The sequence below is a fragment of the Elephantulus edwardii genome, unplaced genomic scaffold, assembly GCF_000299155.1.
Source record: "Elephantulus edwardii isolate Elephantulus edwardi_28Jun2011 unplaced genomic scaffold, EleEdw1.0 scaffold00003, whole genome shotgun sequence".
In the NCBI taxonomy this organism is placed as follows: Eukaryota; Metazoa; Chordata; class Mammalia; order Macroscelidea; family Macroscelididae; genus Elephantulus; species Elephantulus edwardii.
Window position 1 is genome coordinate 32,334,970 of NW_006399753.1, and position 16,590 is coordinate 32,351,559.

At 37.9% G+C, this 16,590-nt stretch overlaps 1 protein-coding gene across 1 annotated transcript in view; it reads left to right on the plus strand.

Moving 5' to 3' along the window:
* The window catches only part of IFIH1 (interferon induced with helicase C domain 1), a 93,686-nt gene that overhangs the window by 20,338 nt on the left and 56,758 nt on the right, over positions 1-16,590 (plus strand). The window contains exons 2-3 of the mRNA XM_006879359.1: positions 5,037-5,205; positions 11,044-11,187. Of these exons, the coding sequence (XP_006879421.1) occupies positions 5,037-5,205; positions 11,044-11,187 (313 nt within the window). The remainder of the gene's footprint in view (positions 1-5,036; positions 5,206-11,043; positions 11,188-16,590) is intronic.

Genomic DNA, 16,590 nt, shown 5'->3' on the forward strand with positions numbered 1-16,590 from the left:
CTTTGTCTCTAGAATGATATTGTTGTTTTTCAGCACTCTGGAAAGTTCCATGAGAGTAGATTGTCCCAATGCAATTTGTCTTTTGATTTACTCACTGCTGGTATTAAGAGTGTTGATTGTGGAGCCAAGCAAGCTGTAATTGCTAACAACTTCAATCTCTTCTCCATTTATTACAGTGCTGCCAATTGGCCCAGTGATGAGACTCTGTCTTCTTGATGCTGAGATTCAGTCCATATGGAAGACTACAGTCTTCGCAGCAAGTGCTTTAGGTCCTCTTAAGTTTCAGCAAGCAAAGTTGTGTCATCTACATAACATACATTGTTGATGAGTCTTTCTCCACTCCTGATGCCACACTCCTCCTCATAAAGCCCTGCTTCCCAAATGATATTTCCTGCTTATAATTTGAAAAGGTATGAAGAGAGGATAAGAAAATAGAATTTTTCGAACATAATTTCAGATGATTGTAGCAGTACATTGATAGGGAACAGTCAGAAATTCAAGCCAGATTGAGAAGAGGACATAGTACGTAGGATGAAACTTTTTTCATTTTTTTTTTTAGTATATAACTTTTGATGTCAGATGGATCATATATGAAAGCAGAGAATAATACTAGAAAGATGGCTTGTGTTTTGTTGCTTATGCAAATACATCTAACTCTAAGAATCACAAATTAGCAAAAAATGGGAACTCCAGAACACTTAACTGTGCCCACGAAGAACCTGTACATAGACCAAGAGAGAATCTTTGGAACAGGACAAAGTACTGTTTTAAATATGATTAAAATCCGGAATGGTGTGCATCAGGGTCGTATCCTTTCATCATAAAGATTTCCTTGTATTTTGATCCACAGTAAGAACCATGGTAAGTAGCAATCAAGAAACCAAATAACAGACACATTGTGGTAGACAAACTTGCTACAAAAACCGCATAAAAGAGTAAACAAACAAACAAACAAAAACCCAAAATATGTCATTCTGATTACAAAATTGTGCCCGAATCAAACCATTATATTTTTATTTGTCTCTTATGTATGTGAAAGACATTACCCCTTACAGAGATTTAAAGCTAAAGGTCAAATCAAATCCACAGAAATAAAAATTTGACCTTGAGGTTATCCCAATGAAGGAAGACCAGATGAGCTGTGGGAGAGTATCAAGAGTGTCATCTAGGAAGAATTTTATAAAAAGTTGTTACAAAGACAGAAGAAAAAGAAAAGTCCTAAATGGATGTCAGAGGAGACTCTGAATATTGCACTAGGGCCCCGAGAAGCCAAAGCAAAAGGAAGAAATCAAGAAGTTAAAGAGCTGGATAGAAGATTTCAAAGGGCAGCAAGGGAAGCCAAAGCAATGTATTATAATGAAATGTGCAAAGAACTGATGTCCTAAAATCAAAAGGGCCTTACTTGCTTGGCATTTCTTAAGCTGAAGAAACTAAAGAACAAATTCAAGACTCAAGTTGAAATACTTAAGGATGCTATGGGTACAAAATGGAATGATCCGGGAAGTATTAAAAGAAGATGGAAGGAGTATACAGAGTCATTGTACCAAAAAGAATTGGCTGGCACAGAAGAATTTCAAGAAACAACATATGATCAAGAGGCAATGGTGATAAAGGAGGAAGCTCAGGCTGCCCTGAAAGACTTGGCAAAAAACAAAGCCCCAAGCACTGATGGAATGCCAATTGACGTATTCAACAAACAACTCACCAGGACATGCTCACCAGATTATGCCAAAAAATCTGGAGGAAAACTACCTGGCCAACTGACTAGAAGAGATCCATATTTATTCCAAAAAAAGGTGACTCGATGGAGTCACTCATATCACACATAAGCAAAATCCTGCTGAAGATTATCCAGAAATGTCTGGAACGGTACATCGACAGAGAACTACCAGAAATACAAACTGGGTTTAGAAAAGGCCGTTGCACTAGAGACATTATTGTCAATATCAGATACATGTTGGCAGAAAACAAAGAGTACGAGAGGGCTATCAATCTGTGTTTCATTGACTATGTAACAGCATTTGATTGTGTACATCACAACAAATTTTGGTTAACATTGAAGAGACTGGGAATCCCAGAACACTTATACTTGGACCAGGAAGCAGTCCTCAGAACAGAGCAAGGATACACTGCATGGTTCAAAATCAGGAAGGGAGTGCATGAGGGAAGTATCCTGTCTCTATACCTTTTCAATCTATATTCAGAATAGATCATTCTGGAGTCTGGGCTTTATGAGTAGGAATGTAGTATCAGGATTGGAGGAATACTCATCAACAAAGTATGTTATGCAGATGACACAACTTTAACTTGCTGAAACTGAGGAGGACCTGAAGCACTTGCTGCAAAGACTGCTGTCTTCCATATGGACTGAATCTCAGCATCCAGAAGACAATGAGTCTCATCACTAGGCCAATTGGCAACACCATAATAGATGGAGATTGAAGCTGTTAGCAATTACAGCTTGCTTGACTCCACAATCAACACTCTTAATGCCAGCAGTGAGGAAATCAGAAGACAAATTGCATTGGGACATACTGCTGTCAGGGAACTTTCCAGAGTGCTGAAAAACAACGATATCATTCTAGAGACAAAGGTGAGCCTAATTCAGGCCATGGTCTTCTCAATTACTTGTTAAGCATCAGAGAGCTGGACAATGACTAAGGATTACAGAAGAAGAAGAAATGCCTTTACATTGTGGTGCTGGAGAACATACCATGTTCTTGAACATACCACGGACTGCCCTGCCAAGACAATAAACAGGTCTGGTCTGTCTTGGAGAGGGTGAAACCAAGTCTCTCCTTAGAGTCTAGGATTTTGAAGCTTCATCTCACATACTTTGGGCACATGGCCAGGGAGACTGGTACTTGGAGAAGAACATCATGCTCAGAAGGGTGGAGAGACAGGGCAGAAGAGGGAGATCCTGGATGAGATGTATTGATAGAGTGACTAGAGCAATGGGGGTAGGTGTATTGGAGTCAGTAATACTGGCTGAGGATAGGGCAGTCTTCAGAGCTATTGTACATAGGGTCATTATGAGTCACAGGTGACTTGGTTACACATAAAAACAACTACAGCCCAATGCATATTAAAGTTCAACACAGAAGAGGACTTTTCAGTTAGGATGTTTGTGAATAACATTGAATATATGTTCTGCCAGTAGAATAAACAAATCTATATTGGAAAGTATAAAGTGAAAATGTTTGTTAAAAGTAAGAATGATGAGATTTTCTGTCACATACTTTTTACACGTTATTTGAAGGGACTAGTGTTTGGAGAACGACATCATCTTGGTAAAGTAGAAGGTAAATGAAATAGGAGGACACTGAACTAGATAGATTGATTTTGTGACTACAACAATGGGTTCAAAGATAGCAACAATTGTGAGGATGTTGCAGGACCAAGTAATATTTCATTTTATTGTATATCGGCTCACTGTGAGTCTAAAGTAACTCAGTGGCACCTAACAGCAACAACAGGAAGATGAAAGAAAATAGCTTGTCTTCAGTGTGGGTTGAAATTCAATACCAAGAAGATAAATATTCTCCCCACTGGGCCAATTGGCAGCACCATGATAGATGAAGAGATTGAAATTGTTAACAATTTCAGCTTGCTTAGCTCCACAATCAACACTCTTGGTGCTAGAATTCAGGAAATCAAAAGACGAATTGCATTAGGAAAATCTGCTGTCAGGGACTTTTCCAGAGTTCTGAAGAAAAATGTCAGGCTAGAGACTAAGGTATGTCAGATCTAGGCCATGGTCTTCACATTTACTTGCTATTCATCAATGAGCTGACTTAGCAAGAGATAACAAGAGATGATGCCTTTGAGTTATGGTGCTGGAGTAGTGTATTGAACTTCCGTGGACTACCAAGAGAACTAACAGGTGTGTCCTGGAGAGGATGAAGCCAAGTTGCTCCTTGGAGGCAAGGATTTTGAAGCTCTGTCTCACATACTTTGGTGTTGCCAAGAGGGACTAGTCCTTGGAGGAGGACAATCTTGGAATGGTGGAGGGACAATGTAAAAGAGGAAGACCCCAGATAAGATGAACTGACACAGTAACTGGAGTAATTTAGGTAGGTGTGGCAGAGATAGTAAGATTGGGTCAGAATAGGGCAAGGTTCAGAGCCTTTGTGCTCAGAGGGTTGCTGTGAGTTGCAGGCAACTTGACAACACATAACAACAACAAATCAGAGTTCTTAGAGGTAAAGATGATGAAATTACCTCACATCCTTGGGCGTGGACCAGTCCTAGGATAAAGACATCAACCTGGGAAAGGTAGAGGGTCAGATAAAGGGAGGAAGACCTCAACAAGATGGATTGGCACAGCAACTATACCCTTGTGCTTAAGCATATCAGAGACAGTGAAGACGGCACAGTATAGGGCAAAACTCAGATCTGTTGTTTGTAGGGTTGCTATGACTTGTGGTCATATTGATGGCACCTAACAACAACAAATAAAGACACACAGAAATTCTGCCCTTAGATGGCCCAGATGACTAAATGCTAAACTATTTTAATTGAATATATCCAGAAGTGCCTTGAGTGAAAGGTTGGTGATTAGAGTGACATCCTAGAACACTCTATGGAATAGAGTTCTGCTATGTAACTTAGTATGTATTGCATTCAGTTCATCAACAATTTCTTTGGGTTTGTTTAATTTCTGTTTTAATATATAGAAATTGGTGTAAATAGACATAGAGATATAAATTTTTTTGCACCCATTATTTAGAATAGCTATAATAAACATTTTCTGTGTCAGATTTTAATATTCCCTTGTAGTAATAAAAAATTTTGATAGCCCCTCATATTAATAAAAAAGTAGAAAATAATACACATTAAAGAGTTCTTTGCTCAGAGAATCCAGCCCCATATAATCCAGAATGACTACAAGTACCATTGCTGTTCCCTTTAGTATTTTAATCGGAGCTTTTGTTTATACTTACACTAATTGCTCAGTTTTTCTAAAGAGTAGTTCCTGTTTAAATTTATTCAGATGATATTTCATCTTCTTTAATTCTGCTTTTCTCTTGAAACAGATTTCTGCTGCAGAAAATCGTGGAAATGAATCAGCCGTAAGAGAGCTTCTGAAAAGGATTGTACAGAAAGACAACTGGTTTTCCACATTTCTGGTGATTCTTAATCAAACAGGAAATGAAAACCTTGTCCAAGAGTTAACAGGCACCACTTGGCCTGAAAGCAATGCAGGTATTTATAATTTTACTAAGGAAGATTTTGTGGAATTGGCAGAGTTTGCAGAATAGTGTTTGAAAGTTTAAAAAGCCTATAGACTCAGTGCTGAACACTTGGATGTTTAAAGCTGTGGATTTGTGATATCTTCTATTTAAACAACTTTACCAATGAGGAGATTGATGCCTGAGAAAAAATGGACTTTTCCAACTTACCCATGGTGTAAGGCTAGAATATCAGTGTTGATTCCTAGTTTATATTTGTTATACTAACACATTCTGAAAACTGATTACCTGAAACTTTAATCAAGATATTTTGAACATTTTTATACATAGTAGTGACTACAGTTCTATTACACATCTGTGAATTTTTAAGGCATCTATTAAAAATTTGATGAGAGCCCGGTAATTGTTAACATTGGTATTTTTATGAGTTTTAAAAAAGCATTTTAATGGTACTAATCCTCTATATTAGTATCCTCTGTATATGGAGTTCTCGTGGCCTAGTGGCAAGGAACTGCACAGCAATACCAAAGGCACGTGGTTTGAGGCCACCAGCTGCTCCGCAGGAGAAGGATTGACACTCTCCTCTTGTGTGATTAACTCTCTGAAAACCTGATGTAGGATCAGCTATGTGTTGGTTCTGATTCTACAGTATACAACAACAACCATCCTCTATTTGGATTATTTCTAAATTTCATATAAAATTTCCATCTTGTTTTTTGTTTCGTAGTTTGTGTATTTTAGAAAATATCATATGTAAGGCAAATTAAGTTAGTTGGTGATTTAAAAACCTTCAAATTTACTACTTTGGAGCTAGAACAAACTCATGCCTGACCTTTCTGTATGTTTTTCGAGGCTGTAAATCACACAGGAAAAGATTATCCATCTTTCTCTTGCAGAGGAAATGATGGCTTCAAACTACCCACCTGGGGATTGGCATCACAACTCCCAACTCACTAAGCCACTACAGTTATAAATTATTTAAATGAATTCTACAGATCAGAAGGTTACTCTATATATTCCATTCGGTCACTCGAGTAACATTTATTTAATATGTATTAGATACCAGAAACTGTCCTAGATGGACATACAGCATCAATAAAAAAAAAAAAAAGACAAAACAAAAAACAAGTTCTGCTCCCATAGACAATATTTTCCAATGGAATGAGATAAACAGGAAATGTTTTTTAAATAAATTATACAAATTGAAAATATAAATAAGTGCTATAAAGGACAAGAAACTTGAGTAGTTAATTATTGTTAGGTGACATCAGGTTGGATACAACTCATAACAACCCTAAGAACAACAGATCTGAATACTGTTCTATCCTAGACCATCCTCACAATCTCCAACACTATCAAACTCATCGCCTCAGTCACATTATCAACCCAAGTCATCAAGGGTCTTCTTCTTTCCACCTTCCCAAGCATGATGGGCCTAGGAATCAATGGACTACCAACTGAAATATTTCAAATGACAGGTACAGTTCTGGATATGCTCACTAGTCTATGCCTCTAGACATTTCACTAGGCTATTTGGAGGACAGCTGCCTGGCCAACTGACTGGAAGAGATATTCTCATTCCCAAGAAAGGTGATCTAACAGAATGTGGAAAAAAAAAAAAAATATATATATATATACACAAACACACACACACATACACACACATATATTTTAAAAGAAAAAGCATCTTCAAGCAAACTGCTACTGAGATTCATTAAAAATGGTAATGTATTAATTAGAGTAATGAATTAATTACTAATTTATTAGGTAGATGACTTTGTTAGGCCATTTTATTTTATAAAGTGTTTTTCCTTGGGTCCAGAAGCTTGAAATACAGCTATATTACTATAAAAAAAGCCTACATAGTGCAAACAGTTTGCAATTATTTACAGACCTAAGGTTGGCAGTTTGAATCTACCCGTAGACCCCTTGGAAGAAAAGGAAGTTGAAACTGCATCCAGAAGTACTCAGCGGCAATGGGATTGAGTTGTTCTTTTATTGCTGCATATATATGCATGCGAGTGTTTGCACTTGTATGTTGTTGTATTGTTTTTCTGTGTCTTTGGATCGGAACCCACTCATAGCTGACTGTCCAGTGGAGTTTCAGAGGCTCCATGTAAAGATGGTGCCCGTCTTTCTTCAGGACAGCAACTGTTGGAATTTAACTGCCATAGAGACATGGCCTTTAGGTTGGCAGCACAGCTGTCTGTGGACTAGGCCAGGAGATGTCCCTAAAAAAAACAAATAAAGGTTAATTCGAGTACTTCTGTGTGTTGTGTAATCTCTTCATAGTAACCATCCATATAGGACAAGGTAGAACTTCCCCATAAGGTTTTCCGGCTATAATCTTGACAGAAGCAGTCGGACGCCACTTTGTCCCATGAAGTTGCTGGTCACTTTGAATTGTTGACTTTTTTATTAGCACCCGGAACCTTAACTACAGCATTGGTTGAATTCCTTGAGATTTAGTAAGAAATTGAGAAATATTTGGTTTTGAATTAGCTTTGAGTTCCTGGCCAGGTAAATGTTTGAAAAGAAATCTTCCTTCATGGACACTGCTATGGGCCCAGCCCTTGTGGCACCGGGGCTTTTTTAAAAAAGATTAAATCATTTAATGTATGTCATTGTCCCTGAGTAATGACAATAGTTTATACTCAACAGCTAATTGAAAGGTTACTAGTTTGAACCCATGTGGTGGCCACTTAGAAAACAAAAACCTGACAATCTCTTTTCAAATTACTGCCAAGAAAACCTAATGGAGCAGTCTAGAATCACCTCAGCAATTAAAACTGAGAATAGTATGTTATGTGCTTATTGTAAATACAAAACAAATTTGGTTTATAATGTTACAATTATAGATCCTATAGTTACTTAATAGATACCGTCAAACATTGTCATGTTGGCTTCTTACACAAGGCCATGGTAGCTTTCTTTTTTTTCTTTTATCAAGATTTTAATGAAAATTTATAGAGAACTTGGATTTCCATTCATTTATGTTGCACATATTCCTCCCTGACCCTCCTCACCCCTAATTCGCTTTTTCTTTGTAAAAAAAGTTTTTCATTGTTATACAGTGTGTCGCCGCACCCACCCCCTGCCCCAGTCCACTTTACTATGCATCCCTTATTCTGGATTCTTGTCATGCCAATAATACCTAATCATATATTCCATTTATACGGTTTTCTCCCTCATCTGTTTCAGTACCATGCACATTATTTATCTACTCTTTTCTTAGTTTCCCACCTACCCCCATGTCAGTCTTGTTTTATATCAGTGACATTATGCAGTATTTGTCTTTTTGTGACTGAGATATTTCACTCAGCATAATGTCCTCCATGGTCATCTATTTTGTATAATATTTAGTGAGTTCCTTGTTTTTCAGTGCTGCATAATATTACATTGTGTGAATATACCACAGCTTCTTTATCCATTTATTTGTTGATGGGCAATTGGGTTGTTTCCAACTCTTTGCTGTTGTGAACAAAGCAGTAATAAACATTGATGTGCATATATCTGCTTGGGTGGCAATTCCGGTTTCTTTAGGGTATATTCCCAGTAGTGTAATTGCTGGGTCAAATGATATTTTTATTTCCAACTTTTTGAGAAAGCACCATATTGTCTTCCATAGTGGTTGCACCATTTTGCACTCCCACCACCAACAGTGAATAAGGGAAATTCTTCATACACAACTTGAGCACATTTTCACCTTATTGTTTAGGGTGGGATAATCCCAAATGACACTTTTAGAAAAAGTCCTTTATATAACCAATCTTTTCTGATAGATACTACTTTAAAAAGGATAGAAAAGCTTGTTTTCCATTGAATCCCATGAGGTGTTGCTTTTTGTTGTTATGTGCCATCCTATGTATAACAGCCCTGAAGACTGCTTTATCCTTTGACAACTTTACTGTCTCTGACACACCTACCCTCTGACACACACATTACCCCAGTAACTGTACCAATCCATCTCATTAATGGTCTTCCTCTTTTTCTCTTTCATTCTTGGTCCCTCCTTGCAACATGCCCAAAGTATGTCAGACAAAGATTCAGAATCCTTGCCTCCAAGGAGCAGGCTGCCTACACCCTCTCTAGGACAAACCTGTTTCTTCTCCTGGCAGTCTATGATTTATTCAACATTCTTCTCCAGCAACACACTTCAAAAGCATCGATTCTCTTTCTATCATCCCAAGTCATTGTCCAGCTTTCTGACACATAGCAAACAATTGTGAAGGCTATGGCCTGGATCAGGTGTACCTTAGTCTCCAGACTGACATCATTGCTTTTCAGCACTCTGGAGAGATCCTTGACAGCCAAATCCCACATAGGCCTCAATAAAACATTCACATTTTGGTTGAAGGAAGATAGTCCAGAAAAGGGAACTGGACTCACTCATATTCTTTGTCTGTTTGTTTGTTTTCAACTTTAAAGAAAATGTTCATTTTATACTGGTTTATTTACAAAGTTCTTATACATTGTTATTCACACTTAATACTTCTCATTTCCTTTACCCACCCCTCCCTCCACCCATCAAATTATGTGACCCTATAATTAACCCCCAGTTGAATCAAAATCAACTTTGGTTTGACAGCACAGCTACTTAACCACAAGACCATTCGAACTTCTGAAGGGGAAGGGAGAAACACAAAATATTTTACTCAATTAAAAAAAAATCCCTAAGAATTCCGAATACATGAATTTAGGCTGACATTAAAGCAGATGTACATCTTGTATAGAACACGCAGTGAGGAAACAAAATGGCAAGAACACAAGCTAAGGGGAAAAGCCGTCAGCTTCCCATTCTCTTTAATTCCCCCTTAAATGTAACTTAATATTACAGAATAAATTAATTGTTCCCTAGTAGACAGTGGTTAGAGAGAGAAATATCTCACTTTTCTTATGATTAGTACAATACAGTCTTTTTAGAGAAAATCCTATCCTAAGTCATTACTGTGTTCACATTAAAAAGAAAATTACAGTGTCAGATAAAAAAAAAACAACAAACCCAACAAACATGTTCTGAGCTTTTAAAAATGTCAAAGTACTGAAAAAATGAATTTCAACTTCAAAATAATAATTGCATTTGTTGTTAGGCAGTTGTACAGTCGTTTTTTACTCTAAGGGACCCCATATCACCCCACATGAACCTCTCATAGGTTCTTTGCCATTCCAAAGGCATGCGGTTCAAATTTATCAGCTTCTCCGTGGGTGAAAGCTAGGAAATCTCTGTAAATCACGTCGGAGAAGATTTCCCATTTTTCTTCCCAGAGCAGCTGGTTGAATTTAAACTGTCTACTTTTGGGTGACAGCACTTAACTACAGTAACATCAACACAACGACTGATCAGTTGGCCTAGGTGGGTGACTTTTAATCCGTGGCCCTCAGGCCTTGTTTTTCATTGTTTTTGTTCAAACAGTCTTCTAGGTTGTATAGCCCTGGTGTGTCCACTTGCTGTACGGCGGTCACTTGTGGTTGCTGTCAGGCTGAACACTGTGACACTGATGTGTCAAATGTGATAATGGTTACCCATGGCTGACAGTGTTTGGTGGAGCTTCCTGATTAAAACAAGCTTGGAAGCAGGAGTGGCATCCACTTCCGTTAATAGCTTGCCTCCAGAAACTCTGTGAACCTGGAGAGAGGATGAGAGACACACGAGTGTTGAGGACTTTCATTCATAGGGTCACTATGCATCACCTATGACTTGATGGCACTTAACAGCAACAACCACCTTTGGGATGGTAGCACAGCTCTTTACCACTAGGCCACCAAAGCCCCTTTGCCTACATATGTGCACATACACTATGTGTAAACTTGGGCTTCATTAATGTTTACATTCTAATATTTTTATTCACAGATACTGAGAATTTATCACAAAAGGATGGGCCCAAACCTGAAGAGCCACTTATTTCTGCCACCAGTCAGTCAAGTTCCGAGGAGAGCTGTGATATGGAGAATAATTCCTCAGAATTATCTTTTGCAGATTCTTCTGTAGTTTCAGGTACTTGGCAATAAGTGAAATTTTGAACACTCTGTTGTTGTTGTGGGCCATCGAGTCAGAACTGACCAATAGTCGACCCTCTAATGGGTTTTCAGAGGTAGTTAATGCAGGGAAGAGATTACATATACTAATTATTTTATCCAGAAAGATCAATTGGTGGACTGATTACATCATATCTATTATTAAAGGAGAAACTTTGGACTTTGGAGTTTTGTATTTTCATTAAAACAATATTTTAGAGGAGGGTAAGTGAATTTTTCCTTATGCTATTTTTTCTTATGTTCATTTAATTAATGAACGTTTTAAAACTATTGACTACATTTTGTTTTCTGCCTGGTCCTTGTATTGTGATAAATAATTTCAGAAGAATGTTATATTTCATGTTTTTCAAAATACTTTCAAATATGTTAACTAAGTGGATTCATCTATAAGTCTGAAACTTAAATAAGATAGTTACTGCTTTACTTGCTTTGTAGCCCATGACCCTCTCAGTTGGGACATCTCGGGTTATAAAAAGAAAGAAACCTTCAACTAGGGTTTGGCTTTGTTTTTGTTCTTAAGTGCTTTCAAGTGGGACAAACTCATAGCTGACCCTCCGGCATGCTTTCAGAGGCTTTAAATTGCACCAGAGGAGATTGCCTCTGTCTTTTAAAGTGTAGCAGCTGGTGGATTAGAACTGTGTTTCTATGGATTGGTAGCACTTACCAATTGACTTCTTACCATTAGGCCCCCAGAATTTCATAAGAGTTGGCTTTAGTTGAAGTAAATAATCGGTGTGAAAATTATATACCACCATCTATATAACTATACATTAGTCTATGTTTTTAACCATGAAACAGCCCAAAACAATCAAACTCATTTCATTATTTTGACTCAGTGTTTCCTAATAACAACATAATTTGGTTATGATTACATAGGAGAATTCCACCCTTCAAAAAAGCCCACATTCTAATTTTTTAATTTTTTAAAAATCTATTTTTTGCTGGTTTTTATTGAGATTTTAATGAAAATTAATAGAGAATTTGGATTTCCATTCATTCATTGTTGCACATCTTAGAATTGATTCAGTGTTAGTAAATATTTAACAATGGGCTCTCTGAGACAAGGAAAATGGTCTCAATTTTAGTGTTTGCCAATTTCTGTATATAAGTACTTCCACTGAGGCTAATATCAAGCCTCCAGTATGATATCCTTGAACATGGCTTGGGAAAAGGTACACAGTAGCACCATTATAAAGCATTTTCATCATACATACATAACAGACAGCAGTAGCCTCATAAAAGCCCTCAAACTCACCACCTTAGAGGTGATTCTGACACATGATAAGCCTCCATCAGTTTCTGAGGTTGCAGTCTGCAGTTGGAGATTTCCCAGTTTTATTCTACAGAATGACAGCATTCAAACTGCTTCAAATGTGCGGCCTCTGAGTTAACAGTATAACACATAATGGACAACCTCATCAGACTCTCCTAATAACTTCATAAGCTTAAATTATTGTTGTTTGGTGCTGTGGAGTCAAAGATGACTCAAAGCAACAATCGATGTGAATGCTGTGTTCTCCTGTGCCATCCTGACAATCTCATGATCATTAATAATAATAATGATAATAATAATAATAATAGTAATAAAAGTAATAATAATAATATTAAAAAGTGATGACTGCTAATAATCTATGTGTAAAAGAAGCAACTGCAACATAAGGAAAAAGGAAATGTAGGGACCGCTGAACTGTCCCCATCAATGACAGCCACAGTATCGATAATTGCAAGGTCAGCCATGGCGCCTCCCATTCCTGCACCTCCTTCTACTAAACACTGAGTTCTATGTTCATTGCAAATTGACTCACAGATGTTACCTTACTCGCAGTTGTGGGGTTTATTAAAGAAATAGATTGGGAGCAGGAGAGGCAAATATATCACAGTGAAACTCTAGGGTTAGTCCAGCAATCCCAGATTAACAACCTGATTAACAACAAGATTAATTAAGCAAAAGTAACAACAAGATTATGCAAAGGCATTTGACTGTGTGGATCATAACAAACTGTGGCTGACTCTCAGAAGAATGGGAATCCCAGAACATTTAATTGTGCTAATGCGAAACCTATACTTGGACCAAGAGACAGTAGTCAGAACAGAGCAGGGTAACACTGCAGGGTTCAAAATTGGGAAGGGTGTACGCCAGGGATGCATCCTATCTCCACACCTTTGCAAAATGTATGCAGAGCAGATTATCCGAGAGGCTGGGCTCTATGAGGAGAAGTGTGGCATCAGGATTGGTGGAAGATCTATCAACAATCTGCGTTATACAGATGACACAACCCTGCTCGCTGAAACTGAGGAGGACCTCATGCACTTACTGCAGAGGGTCAAGGACTGCAGCCTTCAATATGGACTGAGGTTCAATGTCAAGAAGACAAAAATTCTCACCACTGGACCAACTGTCAGCCTCAGGAAGGATGGCGAAGAGATTGAGATTGTTCACAGCTTCAGTTTGCTCGGCTCCACGGTCAACACTCTTGGCACTAGTAGCCAGGAAATCAAAAAATGCATTGCGATGGGGAAGTCTGTGGTTAGGGATCTCTCCAAAATACTAAAGAGCAACAGGGTCTCTCTGGAGACTAAGGTCCGCCTGATACAGGCCATGGTTTTTGCAATCACTTGTTATGCATCAGAGGGTTGGACAATGACTAGGGAGGTTAGAAGAATTGATGCCTTTGAGCTGTGGTGCTGGAGAAGAGTATTGAATGTACCATGGACTGCCAAGAAAACAAACAGATTCATCCTGGAGAGGGTTAAACCAGGCTACTCCTTGGAGGCAAGGATTCTGGGGCTTCGTCTGACATACTTTGGACATGTTGTAAGGAGAGACAGGTCCTTGGAGAGTAACATCATGCTTGGTAGGGTAGAGGGACAGCGCAGGAGGGGAAGACCCTCATTGAGGTGGATTGATTCAGTGACTGGGATAATTGGTATGGGTGTGTCAGAGGCAATGCGATTGGCACAGGATAGAGCAGGGTTTAGGACTGTTGTACATAGGGTTGCTATGAGTTGCAAATGACTCGATGGCAGATAACAACAACAACAACAACAAGAAGATACAATTCTTCAATTAGTTCAGACACCTTGTCAGTCAACAAGTAAAGGTTCAGGTTCAGTCTAGCAACACAAATGCAAGAAGCCTCTAGTTTCCTCAATCATTTAGCAAACTTTGTCTCATAGCTGTCACATGTCAGCTCTTCATTCAGCCACATGCAGCCAGCAGAACCTTTAACTCCAGCTTTGTCTCCATGGTTCCCTCAGGCTATGCCTCACCACAAGCTGTCTACGGTCTACTCAGCTCTCTCTCTCTCGTATGTTGGCCTCACAGCTATTGATGATGCAGAAGATGCTAATCAATGGGTGAAACATGTGTCTGCAGTTGAAGTCCTGGATATCCTGCCCACATGGGGGGGTAAGGCAATGGATATAAAAGCCATTTTCAAAAGACTTAGCACTACAATCAATGTGTAATATTACTGATCTAACAGTTACCTCTTATGAGGCAGTACAGAATGATTCTAGCATTACACGTGCACTATCTTAGTAGTTTATACTTAGAAAATAATATATTTACAGTTCCGAAGATTTGGGAAAACAGAAATGAACAAAAAAGGCACCTATATATCCAATGTGTTTATACATATATGTGTGTTTTTTTGCATTGGGTATCTGTTGTTTCAATCTATGTGTCTACCTGCATATGTTTATATTATGATAATTTTCCTGTATTCACTGGCTATTCTTATACAGCATAATTTTTAGTGGCTAAATTATAATGTCACCAATTGGATGCCTTATACTTAATTGACCAATCTTACATTGTTGAGAAAAAAGAAACAAAGGATATCATTGCTGACATGAGATAGATCTTGGTTGAAAACAGAAAGATGTTTACTCTGTTTTACTGACCATGCAAAAGCCTTTGACTGTGTGGATCATAATAAATTATAGACAAAACTGAGAAGAATAGGAATTTCAGAACATTAAACCATGCTTATGTGAAATCTGTACATGAACTAAGAAGCAGTTGTTTGGACAGAACACGAGGACCCTTCATGGTTTAAAATCAGGGTGTAATACCTACATTAGGGCCGTATCTTTTCACCATACCTGCTCAGTATGTATCCTAAGCAAATAACTAGAGTAACTGGACTATATAAAGAAGAACACGGCATCAGGATTGAGGGAAGATTCATCAACTCAGCCTCGCTTGCTGAAACTGAAGAAAACTTGAAGAATTTACTGAAAAATAAGAAAACTGTAGCCTTCAGTGTATATTATACTTTAACATAAAGGAAACAAACTTCTCTCAAATGGATCAATAAATACCACCATGATAGAGAAAAGACTGAAGCTATCAAGGATTTAATTTTACTTAGAGTCAGAGTCAATGCCCATGGAAGCAGCAGTGAAGAAATAAAATAATATAGTGAAAAGCAAATCTTTGGCCAAGAACTTCTTTAAAGTGCCAAAGAGCAAGGATGCCAGTTTAAAGACTAAGGTATACTTGACCCAAGCCATGATATTTTCATTGTCGCATATACATATGAAAGTTGGATAATGAATAAGGAGGACTGAAAAATAATTACTGTCTTTGAATTGTGATATTGGCAAAGAATACTGAATATACCATGGACTGCCAAAAGAAAAAAAACAACAAATCTGTCTTGAAAGAAATGCAGCCAGAATGCTCCTTAGAATAAGAGATGGTGAAATTTTTTCCTCACATACTTTGGACATGTTTTCTGGAGATAGCAAGGGCTGGTGAAGATATCAGTGCTTGGAAAAGTTTAGGGTTCGTGAAAAAGAGAAGACCTTCAATGAGATGGATTGGCATAATGACTAAAACAAGGTCAGGCAGGATTCGCTCTGTTTTCATAGAGTTGCAGCCCATTGGAAGGTGTCTAACAGGTCTGATGGCTTAGTGAGTGATAAGGAGTTGCACCGCAAACCCAAATGTACATGGTTCAAATCCACCAGCTACCTTGTGGAAGAAAGATGGGCAGTCTCGTCTCATGCTATTAACTGCCTCTGAAAACTCATTGGAGGATCAATTGTGGGTTGATGGTACCCAACAACAGCAACAACAAGGTCAAATTTTCCTCCAGAAACTTATACCATTGTATATGTTCCCCAGTAGTATAAAAGAGTGGCTCTTTTCTTGAATCTCTTCAACAAGGGTCTATAATACCATTATTTTCATTCTTTTGTCATTTTTATTATTATTAATAATGCTATCTTATTTGAATTTAAATCTTCTAATTTCTAGTGAAAACAATTAATTAGTCATAGCAGAAGTCAGTTTTATTTGTTGTTGTTTTTTGCTTACCTATTTTTCTGTTGTTGATATTTGTTTTTTCCTGTT